At 39.3% G+C, this 18,801-nt stretch overlaps 1 protein-coding gene across 2 annotated transcripts in view; it reads left to right on the forward strand.

The window, feature by feature from the left end:
* TPK1 (thiamin pyrophosphokinase 1) overlaps nt 1-18,801 on the forward strand; it is a 1,612,014-nt gene that overhangs the window by 710,771 nt on the left and 882,442 nt on the right. For both annotated transcript variants that reach the window (XM_044064986.1, XM_044064987.1), the window contains exon 5: nt 14,083-14,229. In XM_044064986.1, the coding sequence (XP_043920921.1) occupies nt 14,083-14,229 (147 nt within the window). The remainder of the gene's footprint in view (nt 1-14,082; nt 14,230-18,801) is intronic.

Here is an 18,801-nt window from a genome sequence, read left to right on the forward strand (position 1 = left end):
TGTGTACATTCGCAAAATTTGTCTGAAAATGTTAAAGCTGAAATTTTCAATTCTCTCATTGATAGGTAGACTTTATTTGAACCATTTGTTGCTGAGCCTGAAAAATGTGATGAGAGAAGGATACCGATTCAAGTTTAAAGGTTTCATCCCTAACTAAGGATCCCATTAGAAAAAGCAAACTAAGCAAAGGTCTGACAAGTAGATGCTCTAAAAAACAATGGCAAGGGTGGTATAAAAAGAAGGAGGAGCCTCCTAGAAACAATAGCAATCCAATAGGTCTAAATGACTACAGACTGTAACCCCCCCTCCACCATTTTCATCCTGGCAATCTTTAAGTTCTACAAAATCTGGCTCTCCATTTCTCTCTTTGGCAATAAACAATCTCAGATAAATGGGTTCTGGCAGTGATCCATCAGGGGTACAGATGGCAGTGGGAGACCTCTTAACTCCTTTTTCAGGGGATTCCTCCTCATCCATCAGATTGAACATCTTCATTCTCCCCCTGTCATTTAGCATTTTCTGGGTCAAGGGGTAATAAAATGTGTTCCTCTTTCCCTAACAGGGAAAGGTTTCTATTAAAGAATGTTTCTGGTATCAAAAGAAAGAAACTTATAGAAACCAGTCCTACATCCTTCGTTTATCAACCAGTTTGTGGAAGTTCCTGAGTTCAAAATGCTAGCCCACCACAGTCTTTTACAGCTTATTTCTCATTTCAGTTTTATGATAACAGTTTATTTAAAACATGCTTTTTGCCACGTTTCTATAGTCATAGATTTCAAGCATTTTTAAGGTTTTCTGTGTCTAGATTACACTTTCCATTTTCTGTATTACCCTATCAGTTATCCACTGCTCCATGGGTCTCATAAAGTGTCTAGCTCTGTTGATAGCCTACTGCAGACTATAAGGTGTTCACATTTTTCATTATTAAGAAGATTTGCTTAACTTTGCTGAATATTTTTCAAAGTGTCAGGAATATCTTACTCAGGTAAGAGACCTTTGCAGACTGGGTTTCTAGAAGAACATTCCAATGTTTTAACACAGTTTAAACATTCAAAAACTTTACTAAACCCAGAGACCCCAAAACGTTTTGAAATACTATTAATCAGATTCTTTACCCAGGCAATCCCTCTACACATCACCCTTCCCCCAATAATACTCCCCTTGAAACTGCAAATATCTTTAATTCATTCTTCATTGATTCCATCAGTTCTGTTATGCAGATTTCATATACAGCCAGTCTCTCACTCCCTACCCCCCCACTACACAACTCACCTTTTTCACTGAAACCTGTTCCTACCAGCTACATTAAAAAACTTCTTCTTAAACTAAAACCATGTTCCCCATCAGCTAATAAATTGCTACCTCTCTTCCTAAAGACTGTAGCCAAATCCATAGCATACCCAGTCTCCATCCTACTAAATCGCTCCATTAGGGAATCTACTGTCCCCATAGAAAATATTCCACATAATTCCAATCCATAAGGGAGGGAGTTTGAGAAGTTTCTAATTTTCAACCTATAGCCATTCTGTCACCCCTCTCCAAAATGCTTGAACATTGCATTCACAGACAATTATTAGCCCATCTCTTTTCTTCCCATTAAAATAGGTGTTCCTCGGGGTTCAATTTTAGGTCCTCTTCTTTTTAACATCTTTACCAGTAAATTACAGCAATCCTGTCCCCAGTCCTCACTCATTCAGTATGCGGATGACTCTACTATCATTTCCATTGCTGATAACCCTACTGGCTTTCTTACTCTTGCTCAAAAGTCCTTCGACCTCACTGAAATGTGGCTAACTAACAACCATCTCATACTCAACCCCAAAAAATCAAAACTCCTCCTGCTTCTCCCTAAATCCCTCTGCCACCTTAAATCATCTTTTACCATCTTTTCAGTGAATAACACTACCATTACTGTTCATACTCATACAGAGCTTCTTGGTGTAGTCGTAGACGACCAACTTAAATTTGACCTGCATGTTCACCACTGTATTAAGAAAACTCGCCAAAAGCTCGGCCTACTATATAGAAACAAAAACTTCCTCACCCCTGACTCTGGGGCTTCACTTGCTCATGCTTACTTGCTACCCAACCTTTTCTATTGTTCTCAAATTCTTGCTAGCTTACAGTCTTTACTTCTGTCTAAACTGAAAATTACTTGCAACAAAGTAGCCAGATTCACTGCTAATCTGCCTTCAAAATCTCACCAATGCCTTGCTCTAAGGACTCTTGGATGGCTTGAGCTTCGTAATCAACTCTTATTTTCTCAACTTATTTTCATCCACTCTATCCTGACCAAACCCTCCTCTTGCCCTAGCACCTCTACTCTTATCTCTCTCTCTATAACTCTCCCTAGTCCCTTAGAAGCTCTGATCAATGTTTGTTACAGATTCACAAACCAAAAAAATTATTTGGACAAAATCTATACAGCTATTCTCCTGCCACCCAGTGGAACAAGCTTCCCATGTCTCTCCGAAATATTATCAATGTCCACGAATTTAAGAAAATACTCAGTCAACATCTAAATACCATCTGGTTATGTCTTTATGACCATCACACCTAAGCTCTGCCCTTGTTAATATTTTTTTAATTATTCTTTCTTTTCTCTTCTAACTTTACATATGATAAATTGTTGTTCACTTATATCGAGCTAGTATGGCAATTTTTGCTTATGTTTCAATATGTTGTTTCTCTGTTGTATTGTATTTTACTGCATTTTCTATGTAAATGATCTTGTTTTGCTGTATTCTGGAGCTTTTCTCCCCAGGCCTCCTCTGAAAAAGGGCTTTTGCCCAGTTGGACTATACCGGTCAACAAATGTCAAATAAATAACTAAATAAAGACTTGTCTTCCTCCATCCCACAGGACTCTATTCTTGGGGTGTTTCCTAAATACTTCAGTTCAAACAGCCTTTCTTCCATAGGAAAAAGTATATCTAGATCTAAATCTTTTCCTGTGTTTTTCCACTCAGTCCAGGACTTCATTATGTGGAATTTCTCAAGCTATAAGAATTTATGGCACCTATGATTCACATTATTCCTTTAGCCAGACTGAGTAAGATGCTGTAGCACATAAAATCTGTATGATCCTAACATTACCAGCCCCACTCCCCCTCTCTTTTAAAATTCCAGTTTTGGGAGTTGTAAAAAGGGAGTTGCTTTGTTAGAGAGACCAGTTTAATCCGAGTCCAGATCTCCTTTTCTCCCTTCCAGTTCTAATACAGTCTGTAATAACAGATGCCTCAGACTTTGCTTGTAAGGCTTTGTCTTTGTGAGAAGAAGTGCTGGGTCTTTGGAACAAAAAAGACAGACCAAAACATACAGAAATTAGAGAGATATTCGCAGTAATAAATTTACTCTTCTCTCAATCATCTGTGGTTACCTGGACATCTACAAGAGATTACAGATGACACCACCATGATATGGTGCATAATTATTTATTTATTTATTTTATTTTATTTTACATTTGTTGACCAGGCTAGTCTAGCTGGATACATGTCTATTTTCAGTAGAGGCCTGGGGAGAAAAGCTCCACAATAAAAATGGGTTAGTAAAATCAAGTGTTGTTATACATTCAAATAAGCAATATTATACAAAAATAGGTGTTACAGAGAAAAAAACTGGTTCATAAGTATTGCTAGCAAAAATACTTTACAATACTGAAAATAAGCAAGCAAGAATATATATATATATATATATATATATATATATATATATATATATTTTTTTTTTTTTTTTTAATTTAGGGGTGAATATAAAGGTTGAGAAAATAGAAAGTTTTAGTCAGGGTTTGTAAAGGACAGAGCTAATGAGAATTAAGCACAGGTTTTAGCTGATAATGATTGAGGGCAAAATCGTTCACATTGCCTACCTTGACCTGGCCAAGGCATTTGACACAGTACCACACTTGGGCATTGTTGACAAACTCAGGAGGTTAGGTGCAAACCCGTATGTCACCTGGTGGATAGCCAACTGGCTCACAGACAGGACTCAGGAAGTTAGAATTGGGAGTCCACCTCTACAAAGAGGCTAGTCACAAGTGGAGTCCCTCAGGGATCAGTCCTTTGACCGCCCCTTCTTGGCATTTACTTCTCAGAAGTCAAGGCCAATGTCAGTGGTCTCTGGCTGATTAAATTTGCAGATGATTGCAAATTAGAAGCTGTCATTGAATCTCACACTGACACAAATGTTCTCCAGGAGGGGCTGACACAGACAAACATCTGGTGTCAGAGTCATAGACTAAAACTAAATGCCAAGAAATGCATAATAGTATCCTTTGGGAAGTCGTCCAGCCTGGTAACTATCATGTTGACAACTCACCCCTTAGAGATGACCCAGTAGTTAGGGACTTAGGGACACACATAGATAGTAATCTAGCCTTTGATCATCAAATGTCTACAGTGGTGAGGAAATCATTCTGTGTTGCTCACTTTATAAACAAAGTTATGGCATGTAAGTCCAAGGAAGTCATTGTTCCACTGTATTCAGCATTCATGAGACCTGTCATAGAGTACAGTGCCCCCTTTGGTATGTACATAACTAGGCATATCCAACAACTGGAACGTCCACAGAGGTTCCTCACTAAAAGAATACAGGGCATAAGTAATATGTCCTATACAGACTGTCTCAAGGCCCTATCCCTGTATTCTGTCTCCTACAGGCTTTTGAGGGGAGATCTATGCCTGGCATACAGGGCATTGTCAGAACAAATTCTGATGGACCTCCTGTATATCCAGAAAACAAACAGTACCAGAATTACCCATTCTAAAGACCTTGCTTGTGATATAAATAGGACCTGCTGGAGAGATAGGTATGTATCACAGAAACTACCCTGTCTACAGAACAGGCTCCCCATCCATGTGAAGCAGAGTTCCTCCCTAATGCAATTCAGTGCAATTTAGACAATTGGATGGGAAACTATTCGTTCATCCCTGGTTTGGCACCTATGTCTCTGATGCAAACAGGTAACCTCTAAATTGTTCATATTCCAGGCCCATGCTTACACTTACCAAAGGTATCAGAACTCATCAGAGATTTAGGATGCATGGCTAGGCTTAAAAAGGCCCTTGTGTTTGTTAGCCTAGTAAACAACTATGAACCTATAATTAGCTGGGTTCCAGATCTTAATCATCTGTATAGATTAGCCATGATAGCATGGGATATAGGAATTCAACACAATCTCGTTCTACAGATGTCTTGCATTTCATCAGAACAAAATATTGTGACAGACAAGTGTTGCAGGACAAGGGCAAAGCCTCATTAATGGGAATTAAATCAGGGTGTGTTCCAGTATTTGATCCAGCTGTGGGGCGCACCTCAGATAGATTTGCTCACCTCCATTCACAGCTAACAACCATCAAAGTTACGCTCTAGGACTGCTTGTGAGCAGGCCTGAAAAACAGATGTATTTTCATTTTCTTGGAGAGGATTGTTTCTGTATTACTTTCCACCCTTTCCACTAATATCCAAGGTCATTCAGAACATTCAGAAGTACTCTTCAAGGATCATAAATAGGACAAAGGGGGCTGAAGGTGATGATTCTTCATACCAAGCTTCCTAGAAAGCAAATGGCTCTTCCTTGAGATCTTAATTTTGTTTTGGAAAAATCAATCCTTTCTCCCTTTGAACCAGCTCATCAGGCTGATATGAGATTGTTAACATGGAAAACAGTGTTGATAATTGTTTTGACATCTACAAGTAGAGTATCAGAGATGCAAGGTCTCATGGTGGGTCAGTCTTATCTCACTTTCCACAAATATATGGTTTCTTTGAGAAGTAATCCTTCATTTATGCCTAAACTGATATCCAAAGTTACTTTGAGCCAGGCTGTCCATCGCTCTGTGTTCTTTCAGGACCTGAAAATCGGGAAAATAATAAAATTCTGATCAGTTTTCTTACAAATCTAAGAAAAAAGGGCAACTCTTGTCAAAGTAGACTATTTCTAAATGGTTGTCTCATGCTTTTTCCTGACTTCTTCAGTGGCTTTTTGGAAAAGAGTTTAATCTAGAAGGATTCTAGAGGGAGTAACTTGGTCCGCTGTGCATACTTTCACAAAGCTGTACAAACTGCACTAATTTTCCATGTCTAGATCAAACTTTGCTAGGACCAATTACCAGGCACTCCAGGACCCTCATCCCTCCTCCTTCCAAACTTTATATTATTCTAATGAACATAGTAGAATTGTGTTAGTAAACTTACCATAACAGTAGATGTTCAAGTAAATCACTTGCTTCTTCCACCACTCATAATTTTTTTAATGACTTTTGTTGCCAGGTGAGGACAGTGATTTATATTTATCTAGCATTGACCTCTTTCAGGGCTCCTGCCTCCGTCTTTCAATTGGTATGAAATCTCTGAAAGTCTTTGGCATGCAGAATGCTGATTTTTCTCCTGGCTAGCTTGAGCAATCCATGGTCTGGATACATGGAAAGTGTCCTTAAGCTTTGGAAGCTAGCTGGCCATTAAATCCTAGGAAGGCTATAACCCATATAGCTAATGTTACTGCAGCCGTAATCTATTCAAATGTCTACTGTTATGGAAAGTATAGTTACACAACTGTACTTTCTTTCAAACAAATTTCGCTTCTGAGGCAATCAGAAACTGAACTTCATACAATTCCCCAACCGAGTAGTGCACTACTATGACTGGTGGCAATTGGCTAATTCAGCCTTCCTAAGTGTATGTGTGTGTGTTTGTATGGGTGTGTCAGTTTCTACATGCCAGTATCCACAGGAAAAAATCACACATTCTTCTGAACTTACATTTTTTTAGGTGGTTCCAGCTTTACATCAGTCCTTTTCAGGTATTTTTTTAACATTATTTATATAGTTGTATATATGGTGCACATCTTCAGATAAAAACAGCTGCAGGGTTTCTTTAAACAGTTTGTATTTTACCACTTTATTGCAGACTTTTATGAAATGTATTTACAAGCGTGCGCAGAAGCAGAAACACACACACACACACACACACACACACACACACACACACACACACACACACACACACACACACACACACACACACACCTGTGTTTCTGAAATTTGGCTCATCATTTAAAGCATTCCAGACCTCTGCTATTTGTATATGTATAATATGTATGTATGTATCTGTATGTATTTAGGAAGCATATTTATTCATGTATGTATGTATGTATATATACAATTTATATAAACCACAGTGAGCATTCTAAACCTCTGTTTGTCAAACCACAGAAACATTGGCCATAATTACTGCATGAAATCCCTTGTACCCCTTAGTAATTTGAGCTAATGCTAAGCCTAGTCCTCCACCCAGTCCTATTTGTTTACTGGGAAAGTCCGACTGAGCAGTGCCCTTTTTCAGTGGAGGCCCGGGGAGAAGACCTCCATTATACCGACATCATTGACATCATTTGTGTTGTTTCATTATTTATAGTCAGTTTCATTTATGAGCAACAGTTCCATTACTAAGACATTCTTGGCATCAGTTACATCATTTGAAAACAGTTTTAATTAAAAACAGTTAAATGGGTTGTATAACGAATATTTTCTTTTTAAATACAGGGAGGTATATGCAGTGCAATATCATCAGTATGCATAGATTGTCAGGTTTTACATAAGAATATTTATTACTGTAAAGACCTATTCAAAGTATAGGACATGGGAAGATAAGACAAACAGAGTAGCCCACAGAAGCCGAGTAGGTGCAAACACGATAAATGAGATGGGATAGGATGATAGAGGAAGCTATAGTTGTGATACTAGTACATTAAATTTTGTGCAGGAAAGAGTTATGGCAGTAATTCATATAGCTAGATTACTACCAGTTTAACCAGGGATGGTGCAGGTACAGGGTCATTTATCTATCAGGTGTTGTTTCATCTGGCATTTAAAGCCTCTCAGGTTGCAGACTGTTCTTATGTAGAGCTGGAGGATATTCCAGCTATTAGCAATGCAGTGTGAATACAGGGAGTATCCTGCATTGTTGTTAGATTTAGTTATGGAGAGTCATGATTTATCAGCGTAGCACAGAGGTCTCTAAAAGGGTGAATGAAGGAATGAAAAGATGGACATTTTTCAGGGTTGTGGAGTAGTTTGAAGGCTGTAATTAAGTATGAGTACAACAGAGAATTATTTAGTTTGAGCCAGTTTAGCTGTTTTAGAGAGAGACCGTCATGTGATCCTTATTGTTCGTTGGTTGCAAATATGGCTAATCTATTGTAACATTGTTCTAGTTTGGCTGACAGAGAGGAGCTAAGATTAAAAAGGCGCTGTTAGGGTAGGAGAGACATATAATAGGGTGATGAATTGAAAACTTGTGACTGTTTTGTCAAGCAGACACTAAGGTAGTGTTTTCCTCTGTAGAGTCAGCCTAGCTTTTGGTGTGTCTTCTTTATGGCTTGTTTAAGGTGGAGATCAGATTTCAGGTGGTTGTCTATAATCACACCTACCAGCATATCTCTCAACCTCTTAATGCATGAAATCTGGACAAAGCCTAAGTGTGAGTTATATTTTAAATATTGCTCTTATAAAATTAAAAAAGTTGTTAGAATAACATGGTTTGTGTTAGCATGCATTGTTGAAAGATATGAAGTCTGAAACTTAAAGTTATTGACGTCAATCCTTAATGACTTGCCAGAAAACTAGAAATTGTATGAAGAACAGACCAAAAATCTGAGGCAAAAATATAGACATTCTGTGAAAATCTGGACAGTTGACAGGTATGTCTAGTAGTCTGGTGTGGGATACCAGTTCTGTATTGATCTTGCTGGATGATAGCATGTTAATGGTAGTTTTTTAGGAGGGCAGAAAGTTGAGGGTGAACAGTAGTAGTTAGTTTTTGGAAGGGGTTGTTAGGATGACATGTGAGTTGTTGAGACAAGCTTCTATGGGGAGAAGGATTTCTGGGTGAATATTCGGAGTATGGGTAGTGTCCTAGCAGCACATATTAAAGTGGAGTCATCAGTGTAAAGCACCGTAGTCACCTCTTCAGCAGCTGTGTTTAGGTCACTGATAAGTAATTTAAATGGTAGTGATTCTAAGAAGGAGCCTTGAGGGACTCTGATATAGGAAGGGAAGAGGAGAAATCATCTTGCCATTTCACTGCATATGGACAATTAGTGAGATAACTAAGAAACCAGTTGAGTGTGGAGGGTTATAGCCCATAGGAAGCAAGTTTAGTTAGGAAAATTTGATGATTGATTGCTAAGACCTGAATTTCTATTGTTATTTATTATATCTGTGAACCTCAGAAGGGCAGTGGTTGTACTGTGATTGGGTCTGAAACCATGGTGTGAAGGAGAGAGGAGGTTATGAGAAGTACCGCATATAGTAAGTTGAGAGTGAAAACATCTTTCCAAGATTTTAGTATATAGTGAGATAATGGTGATTAGTCCAGCTTGGTTGATGAGCTGCCTTTATGGTGGGCTATTATATAGGACTTTTTCCATAAAATGGGGACATATTTTTCTTAGAGTAGTTTATTTGAACTGAGACAGAAAGTGCAAAGCTACCTGCAGCATGTTTGCGATATTCATATGAAGTTTGTCAGGGGCCAGTGGTTGTTGCCTTAAGAGAACATAGGTATTTTTAACTGTAGATGTTAGCACTGGAATGGGTTTGAAGGTCTGTTATGGCTTCTCTGGTTGGGATGTTTTGGCTGGATTTGTGGTAGTATTGTTTTGTAGGAGTAATGTTACTGTATTTATAAAATGAGAGTTAAACTGTCAAACAATTATTTGGGAGTTATTGGTTGGCCATGGGCTGGATTGGGTTGATTTTCCATAACTGAGGAATGCATTTATTGATTGCCAGAAGTTGTTTGACTTGTTTGATGATAAATTTTGAGTGTTGCTGTAATAAGCTTTTTGCCCTGTTTTATGCATTGTTTACTATGGTTCCTTAACTGCTTATATTATTGCAGGAATGCTGGGGACTTAGTTTGTAGCCATGACTTCCAGGCTTTATCTCTAAGTTGCATGAGGTGTTTTGAGTTTTTTAGTTAACCAAGTAGCTGGGTTGTTTTTAACTATTTTTTTATCTTAATGGTGCTTGCTCTGCCAAGATATTTAGAAATATTGTACTAAATGGGTTTACTGCTTCATCAAGGGGAAGAGTTTTAAGTGGATTCCAGTTGATCAATTGATGGAATTAGTATAGCAGAATTGAATTTGATTGTCTATGGCTGTATTTTGCCAGTCTATATTAACATCTGTGAACAAGATGGTTTCCAGTCTTATGTTGGACAAGATTCAGGAGAGGATCTCTTCCGGGATGGGAATGTTGTTACCAGGTGGTATGTATAGCCCTATGATAACTTTGTTGGGTTGTTGTAAGTGGGTATAGCATCATGTTAAGTGAAGAGATCTAAAAATTTCTACAGAAAACAGCAGCTCCACCTGCTTTTTTGTTGGCTCTTTCTAGACTGAATATATTATATTCTGTGTGAGTATTTCTAAATGTCTGGTTATTGTCTATAACCAGGTTTCTATGGCTATAAAGAGATCAGGGGAGTACTGAGCTATACAAACAGGAACTTTTGTGATTTTGTTATAGATAATTCTTAGGTTACTGTTTAGTATTTTAAGTTCCAGGCAGATGAAGAGGTAGCCTCTTGCTGTTTCTGGATGTTTGGCGGGTGGTTTGATGGCGTCTTGGGTTTGACGAGTGGTTCTGGGATTGAGATGTATATCCCCTTCCATTATTATTCCCCATTTAGCAGTGTGGCTGTTTTAGAACCACGTAGATTTCGGCTTATGTTGCTAGACTGTTTTGGATAATGGAGAAGCATGTGTTGCTTGCTTGTATTTCAGGTTGCTAATGTAATTAATGCTGAATAGGCTGGAGGAGATATTAGAGAAATATGTTGTGGTATTCTGGTTATTATTGTGTGGTAGCTAGTAAAAAGTCTGAGTATAGTGAGAGATAATATTAATAGAAGATGAAGTTGTACATCTAGAGTTTTTCTGCATATATGGAAAGTTTAAGCACTGGGGGTAGTAGTGCATGTGAAAGATTGTACAAATTAAGGTTAGAGTAAGGATGAGGGCAGCAGATAGGTTTACTGTTGTGTATGTGATGTGTGCCTGAGCAGCTTGTGTTATAAATAGACAACATAAGCTGACCACACTGTTAAAGGAGACTCACAACAGAACACCCAAACTAAGAAAAATAAATGTGAGTCAACTAACACTCTTGAACACCAAAAAAATATATATAAAGAACTGGTTTATTGAGGAAGGTTAGCGCTTTTGCGGGGTTACCACTTCATCAGACCAAAATACAGAAACATATTAAAACACAGAGATATTTAAAAGATAACACAACCAATCAGCTAAAACCAATTAAAAAAGACCAGTCAAACAGAGTGATGTAACCCATATCACCGCCTACTCTGTAGGGCTGGTTTAAAAGGTACTGTTAAGTCCTGGATATTCAAATGCTTGCAAATGCTCACAAAGAAACAATCCATTTTAACTCACACATCTCAATAGCATTATTAAAATCACCTCTTCTAATGTGAGAATGCAAAAGTTGTGTCCTGAAAACAATAAAGCATGATTAGCTAGAGCATTGGATGTTGCATGATTACGTATGTTGCCTAGGTGCTCAAGTGTCCTTTCTCTAAGCTGCCGTGTAGTTTTACCCACATAAAAACTATCACAGGAGCAGAAGGTGGCCAAATATACCAAACTGCTGCTCCTGCATGATGCCACAAATCTGGGTGTGAAGGTACGTCCTGTAATGGGATGTATAAAACAGAGTTCGTTGGATACAGAAGAGCATGCTTTACAGCTATGGCAAGGAAACATACCAACCTTCCCTGTGGGTGTAGGAGGTGGGGGTCTTGGTCCATAGCATAAAAGTCTTTTAATAGACATATTATTTCTATAAGTGAAGGAGGGGTACTCACCCACTATTTGTCTCACCTTTTGATCAGCTAAAAAAACAGGCCAATTCTTCCTTATAATACAGTAATACAGTACATCACTAGAATATCCAAGAAAAACCCTAGGGTGTAGGGCTTCTCCGGATCTTCAGTCACTATTCACAATCCTTCTATTAGAGGAAAAATATGGAGTCCCTCTGCCTTGCCATTGTTGCAGAGTAGTATTCCTAGCATTAGTTATGTGTGTCTGTGGGTAACCTCTCTCAGAGAAGCCATCACTCAATCTGTGTACAGTTTGCTCAGACACAAGGTCATTGGTACATAACCTAGAGGCCCTTAAGCATTGACCATTGAGCATGTTACAGAAAATATGTGGGGGATGCATGCTGGTATGATGCAAAAGCCCATTCCTCCAGCAGGGTTTCCCATACAGTTGTGTCCCTGTATATCCAGTTAGCCACCACTACAAAAGGTTTAAGTTATTAACACAGAATCTAACTTGACTAGGTCTTTCTTGCAGTTTTTACTGAATGCTTAATCTTTTTACCCTTTGGTTTGGGATGTAAAAATAGATGACACATTTAAAGGAATATATATATATATATATATATATATATATATATATATATATATATATATATATACACACACACACACACACATACACACATACATACAGTGAGTCGGTCTCTGTTTTATTTCTTGTCTGCAGTTGATTCTGTGAGGAGTCTCACTCCATATCACATTGATACTTCGATATGGAAGACAGGGCTTGCAGTATAATATTCTATGTTTGACTAGTAACCTTAGTGGTTGATGTCAGTTTGCCCATATATATATACATATATATATATATATATATATATATATACATATATATATATATATATATATATATATATATATATACACACACACACACACACACTTATATACCTAAAAGAATATGTGTGTGTGTGTGTGTGTGTGTATATATATATATATATATATATATATATATATATATATATATATAAAATTTATTTATTTATATCACATTTGTTAACTGGGAAATTCCAACTGGACCAGGTCCATTTTCATCGGAGGCCCGGGGAGAAAAGCTCTGGCATCAAGTTATTCAAATACAGTACATCCAGCATAATACACAAAACAGGTTACATCATGTATGCTGAGCATAGTAATATAACAAGAAATTAATAAAACACTCCAGGTAAAAGAAGATATAAAACATAGGTAAAAAGACAATGTCAGTTATACATTGGTAAGAGAAGAAAGTATATCAAGTAAAATTCTACAGTTAAAAGTACCCTTTCAGATGACCAAGCTTACAGAGGATCAGATATCGAGCATGTGATCAGAGAGAAATTTGGGGAGTTAATAGTAGTATGGGTAGAGTTATGTGATACAAGGGTATAACCAGGTACTAAGAAGGTGCGATTTGAGGGAGTTTTTGAATATGGATGTGGAGGGGGCAGTGGACATGGATAATGGAAGAGAGTTCCAACATATATATATATATATATATATATATATATATATATATATATATATATATATACACACACACAGAGAGCATGCACTTCGGGGCACAGCTGGGTTGCTGTGATTTTATTGGTGGAAATTGTGAAAAACACCAGGGCACATGTGCAGGGATATCCTCCACAGTCAGCACATTGCACATTTCAGCTTGTTGCTTTGTTGAGTGCATGTGAGGGACTGGACCAAAAAAAATAGAAGAAATTTTGAACCATCCCAGTGGCTGTCTAATTGATGGCCCTTCCCCATCATCGGAGTGAGGGTTGAACTGGAACAAATTATCCAGTTATCTTGGAGGATGATGATTGACTGACTGAGAAGGAAGTCAAAAAGAGCAAAAAATGCAGTGTGGTCTGTAGAGTCTGTTATATACCCTTTTTTTTAGTTTCAGTTTTTTTCTGTAGTTTTTATTATCTTCTGTTCAGAGATTGTAGAAGTGGACTTTGGTTTGGGCATGATTCGGATATTAACTCCCTAAGTACAAGAGTGCTGTTGTAGCTTCAGAAACTAGTTATTTCTTTTTTCTTGACTTTGAGTTGTGTTACTTTATAAATATCAGAGCAGTATTCATTGTCTTTTAACTATATGCTTGCTTTAGAGGTTGACATTATAATTTTCACCTAAATAGCTCTGAAAAATTGTTTGAAATAGTTTAATTCCTTTATTTTATTTCATTTTTCAGGTTGATGCCATTGTAACTCTGGGAGGGCTTGCGGGCCGTTTTGACCAGACCATGGCCACTGTTGAAACTCTTTTTCATGCCAAAAATATGACTAGTCTTCCAGTTCTAGTTATTCAAGACAGTTCCTTAGCCTGTTTACTTCAGCCTGTAAGTACCAGGAAGCATGCCTGCAAGCAGATCATAGATGTCTGAACTTGTGTTTTTTATTTCAGGTTATACAACATGTGAAAAGAATGTACTTTTCTGGAAGAAAAGGGGTTCGCAAGTTAAAAGCTCAAGTATAATTGAATAGACTGACGATAAAACATAACATTTCTCTTGAAGTATTATTTATAGTAGAATCAGAAATGCTAGTAATCTTAGTTTTAAGTTTTTAATTACTTATTTTTTGATTGTTTACTGAGAAAAGCTGTTTTCAGAGGACTCCCAGAGAAAAGCTGCAAGCACAGTTTTCAAGGCAGTATGCAGGAGATGTACAGTAGGCATTTAGCACTGATAGATGCAGTTGGCTACAAATAGGCAGAATAAGCATATATACTGATATTATACATTGGTTAAGAAACAGCTGAATACTGAATATTTACAAACCAAAAGGACAGCATGTTGTTATACCTTCAGATGGTAAAAGAATGCAGAGATTCAGGGGTAAGTGCAGCTTCAGGAGCATCTCTGTGGGAGGTTATGTGTTGTAGAGTCAAGAAGATGTATGTCGGATATGTAAAGTAGGTAGTTTATCCCCAACATGCCATCATTTCTTTTGACCCTGTTTCTGCTGAATGCTTGAATGTCTCTTCTATCGTCCCCTCCTTCCTGCCTTCATTGCCCATTGCTTTCTTGGATCATGTTTTATGAAGCCACCCCCAGCCTATCAAGGTGAAAGCACCTTACATCTTCCATGACCGGTTGCATTGACAAGTCATGGTGTTGGGCCATACTACAACTGGCTCTAGAGTTGTAGTGTGTGTAAATGGAGGTCCTACTTCTCCATATGCAAGTTCTCCTTACATACCACCATGAGCTGTTTGGTGTGAGCTAGGAGCATCTCTGCTGTCCCCCAGAGTGTCAGACAGTAGTGCTTTCCACATTCTCACCCAAGCCAGCATCTGCAGTCCTCTTAATCTCCCAGCCTTCATCAGACATTTGGTAGTCAGTAGCCTGCTCATAACCTCCCCATCCAAGATAAGGTGAGCAGGCAAAGCATCATACTAATTAATGTTTTGTACCAGGGTAGAGCACTGATCAAATCTGACCATTTACAAGCTCAGCCCAGGTTACATACATAGTAACAAAAGTAAAATAAGATTGAAGGTATAACTAAGTTATACATTATAGTGACATAACACAACATAGATGTAAAACTATACACATATTTACGAGGTTTACAAAGAAGATCAGGAGTGTGTAGTACGTATTACATGTGTTTATAGGGGAAGTAAATGTGGTCCAGCCAAAAGAATGGACATGGTGCATACAAGTATGGAGGGAAATGTTAGCAGTGAAGAGTGCAGAATTGGTACCTTACTAGGAGCTGCAATAGAAGGGTTAATAACAGGAGGAAATGGATGATACTAGATGCATAGTAGGAAATAGGGCAGATGGGGGGCAGTTGGTATGAGTTTATATGTTGGAGAGATTACATACATACAAATGTATCGGGCATATTCATTAGTGCCCTTCTAGCCTGACAGTATATCACACAGTTGTTCCCATAATATGTGTCCAGGCTATTCTTAAAAAGATCTAAACTAGTACTTTAATGTAATTTGTTAGTCTGTTCCATGCATCAGCTGCTCTCTCAGACAACCAATTAGTGCACTTCTCATTCCTACAGAAACTTCTACATAGGTTGTCTGCTGATTCTCTACTGCTTTTTGATAACCCCAAACATTCCCAGAGGTAGTTGTCTCCAAATGCCATATTATACCCGAATAAGGTGTCCTCTTAAATATTTATATGAGACTCTGTACAAGCTCAGATGTCTTAGTCTTTCATAATAACTTAAATTTTGACATCTATGGATTCCTTTGGGATGTTTTTGCTGTACTCATCTGATGTTGTTAATCTTCTTTCCATTCATCACTGATGGGTTCGGTTCTGAGCCCTCGGAACCGAGTCGGCCTAATACCAGGCTCGCACCAGCCAAAAACTCTAGAGCTAAGCTTCTACCCATAGTGCCCTTCTCCCTGTTATCCCAGATCTCGTTTGTCATGTAGTCATAAAGCCGCTTTTCAGCCGAGTTCTCAGCTAAGTGAAAACCTTTTGATATCTTTCAGGATATTTTGTAATTTTTCCTTTCGCTTGTGGTTTATATTGATATTCCTATAATCTTACAGCTATATTTAGACTTGTCACTCTGTTTCTACCCTTTTGGTAAACTTTTTAAGTACGATTGGTGGTACGGCCTTTTCTCCCTACCCTTGTGGTATTTCTTGAATGCCATCATTGGTATTTCTTCTCCTTTTCCCTTTTACTATCTAGTTTGTTTGTTGACATATTTTCTTAGATTTAGTGTATATTTAGATAGTTTAGACTTAGAGATAGTAGAGTTTGAAATTATTCTCTAGTATTCTTCCTGGATTGTTCTTTGTAAATTTCATGATGTCTGATAAAAAGGGTACATCGGGTTTTAAGCATTGTGCCTCATGTAAGGGTAAACTTCCAAATAGTGACTCCCATGATGATTGTGTTTATTGTTTGGGGGTGCCCCATCTTTCGGTGCAACCCCCCTGTGTGATTTGTCAAAGTTAAGTCAGCACACCTTGAATGAGTGCAAGAATAAGTTGATTCTGAAGGGCCTACTTAAGTCACCCTTTTCAGAGGCCCTTTCTGCAATGGAGGTCTCATCCCCTCCAACCAAGGTTAAGAAAAGTTCCCACTCAGATCCCTCTTCACCATCTGGTGACCAGGGAAAATCTATTAAGCCTAAAGTGCCAAAGCTATCTTCGGAGCATAAGTCTGCCTCGTCCACACTGACCTCGTCTGCTCCAGCTATGGTTGCTCCTATGTTGACACCAGTTTTGGCTCCAGTACTGTCTCCGGCACCACATATCGACCTCACAACAACTACTATGACTTCGGCACCAAGTGTCGCATTGGCACTGTGCACGCCTTCAGTGCCTGTCTCTGCAATTACAACTGAACCTTCCGCGTTGGCTCTGAATGCCCCTTTGGCACTGAGTCCCTTTACTGTCCCGATAAATAAGAATTTGACTCCACTGCTTCCGGTCTCCAAACTTGAGAGATCTTTACTGGTAGATTCCTCACCACGGACCCAGTACTCTCCATCTACAGACCCATTTCTAGGACAGGTGTACAGTCCGTTCTTAGAATGAGCTGACTTCCTGTCAGAAGTATCCACTAGATCCACCAGGAGCCTTTCTGAACTTGATGTGATGCATCTTGTGGACCAGCTGTTTACAGCCAGGGGATACCCACCCCTTCTAGGACCCATCTTTCTGCAGGACTTGGGTTGACTTCTCCACGGACTCCATACTACTCTCCTCCTTTGACCATACCAATTCCAAAGCCTTCTGCTTCGATGTCTTTTTCGGAACCTCCCCCCCGTCTCGGCGCCTGTAGTGGACCTCACTGGGGCTCCAGGACTGTCCCTTTGGCCTTTGGTCTCCGCTGAACCGGGCCTTCCTCAACCCCATGACTGGGCTGCAAGCTCCTTGGTTCATGGCATGGTTCCAAGTGTTTCTACAGTTCCATCCTCGGTGCCGGGAGTCCTGTCTTCACCAATCCTGCTTGAGGCTCCATCCTCTGGAGTGGGTAAGACAGAGTGGGGTGTGACCCCAGTTCCGAGGTTGTCCTTTTCAGTTCTGGGCACCCATCCCTCTTCAGCCGGACCTGCTTTCTGAGCTATGGAGAGGGCACTTGCTTCCGGAAGCATTCCACTGACGTTGGAACCCCAGACCTCTCCCCCTGAGCTACAGCTGTCACAGGCCACCTCCCCGGGACACCGGGCAGAAAAGCCACAGGATCCTCCATTGCAGGGTGCCCCCTCTTCCGAGAACTCAGAAGTCCCCACTGAGGAGCATTCATGGAAGAGATCATGCAAGAGGAAGCACGTAGACTCTCCTGAAGATTCCCTAACAGAGGACATGAATTTCAATGACTGCGAAGGGTCCCCACGGCCACCCCCTGAGGATGTCTCCTTTGGAGACATCCTTGAAATGTTGAAACAGAGGAGTGACTGGAAGCCCACTAATCCTTCTTCCAAGGAGTCCATATTTCTGCAGGCTTTCCATGCCCGGCCATCTACCTCTTGGGTGACCCCCACCTGCAGATGAGCTAGTACAAGGTGCATTGCACTTGGAAGAACCCTGATTCTGTTTAGTCAATCCCTCGGAGACCTGACAAGATAATCTCTCCCCCCGAGGAAAACCCACATTGGTCCAGAAGTTTACCAGTCGATGCTATGGTGGTGGTGGAGGCCACAAAAAAGGATGTCACCAAAGAGAGTCATATTGTTCACCCACCCAAGAGAGAGTCCCAAGCCGTGGACAGATTAGGGAAGCGAGTCTTTGCTTCAGCGACCTTTACAATATGGTCCCTGAATTACCTGGCACATTTTATGAGGCTCCAAAGAGACTTGGTTTCCAAACACTCACAGGACAAGTGTCTGATGAGCTAAGGAATAAAGTTGCCTCACAGCTCACAACCCTGGAATCGATCTCCAATTCATCCATGAGGTTGCTGTCATATGCAACCAAAGGG

The sequence above is a fragment of the Protopterus annectens genome, chromosome 3.part0 (genome assembly GCF_019279795.1).
Source record: "Protopterus annectens isolate FY-2018-M chromosome 3.part0, PAN1.0, whole genome shotgun sequence".
In the NCBI taxonomy this organism is placed as follows: Eukaryota; Metazoa; Chordata; order Ceratodontiformes; family Protopteridae; genus Protopterus; species Protopterus annectens.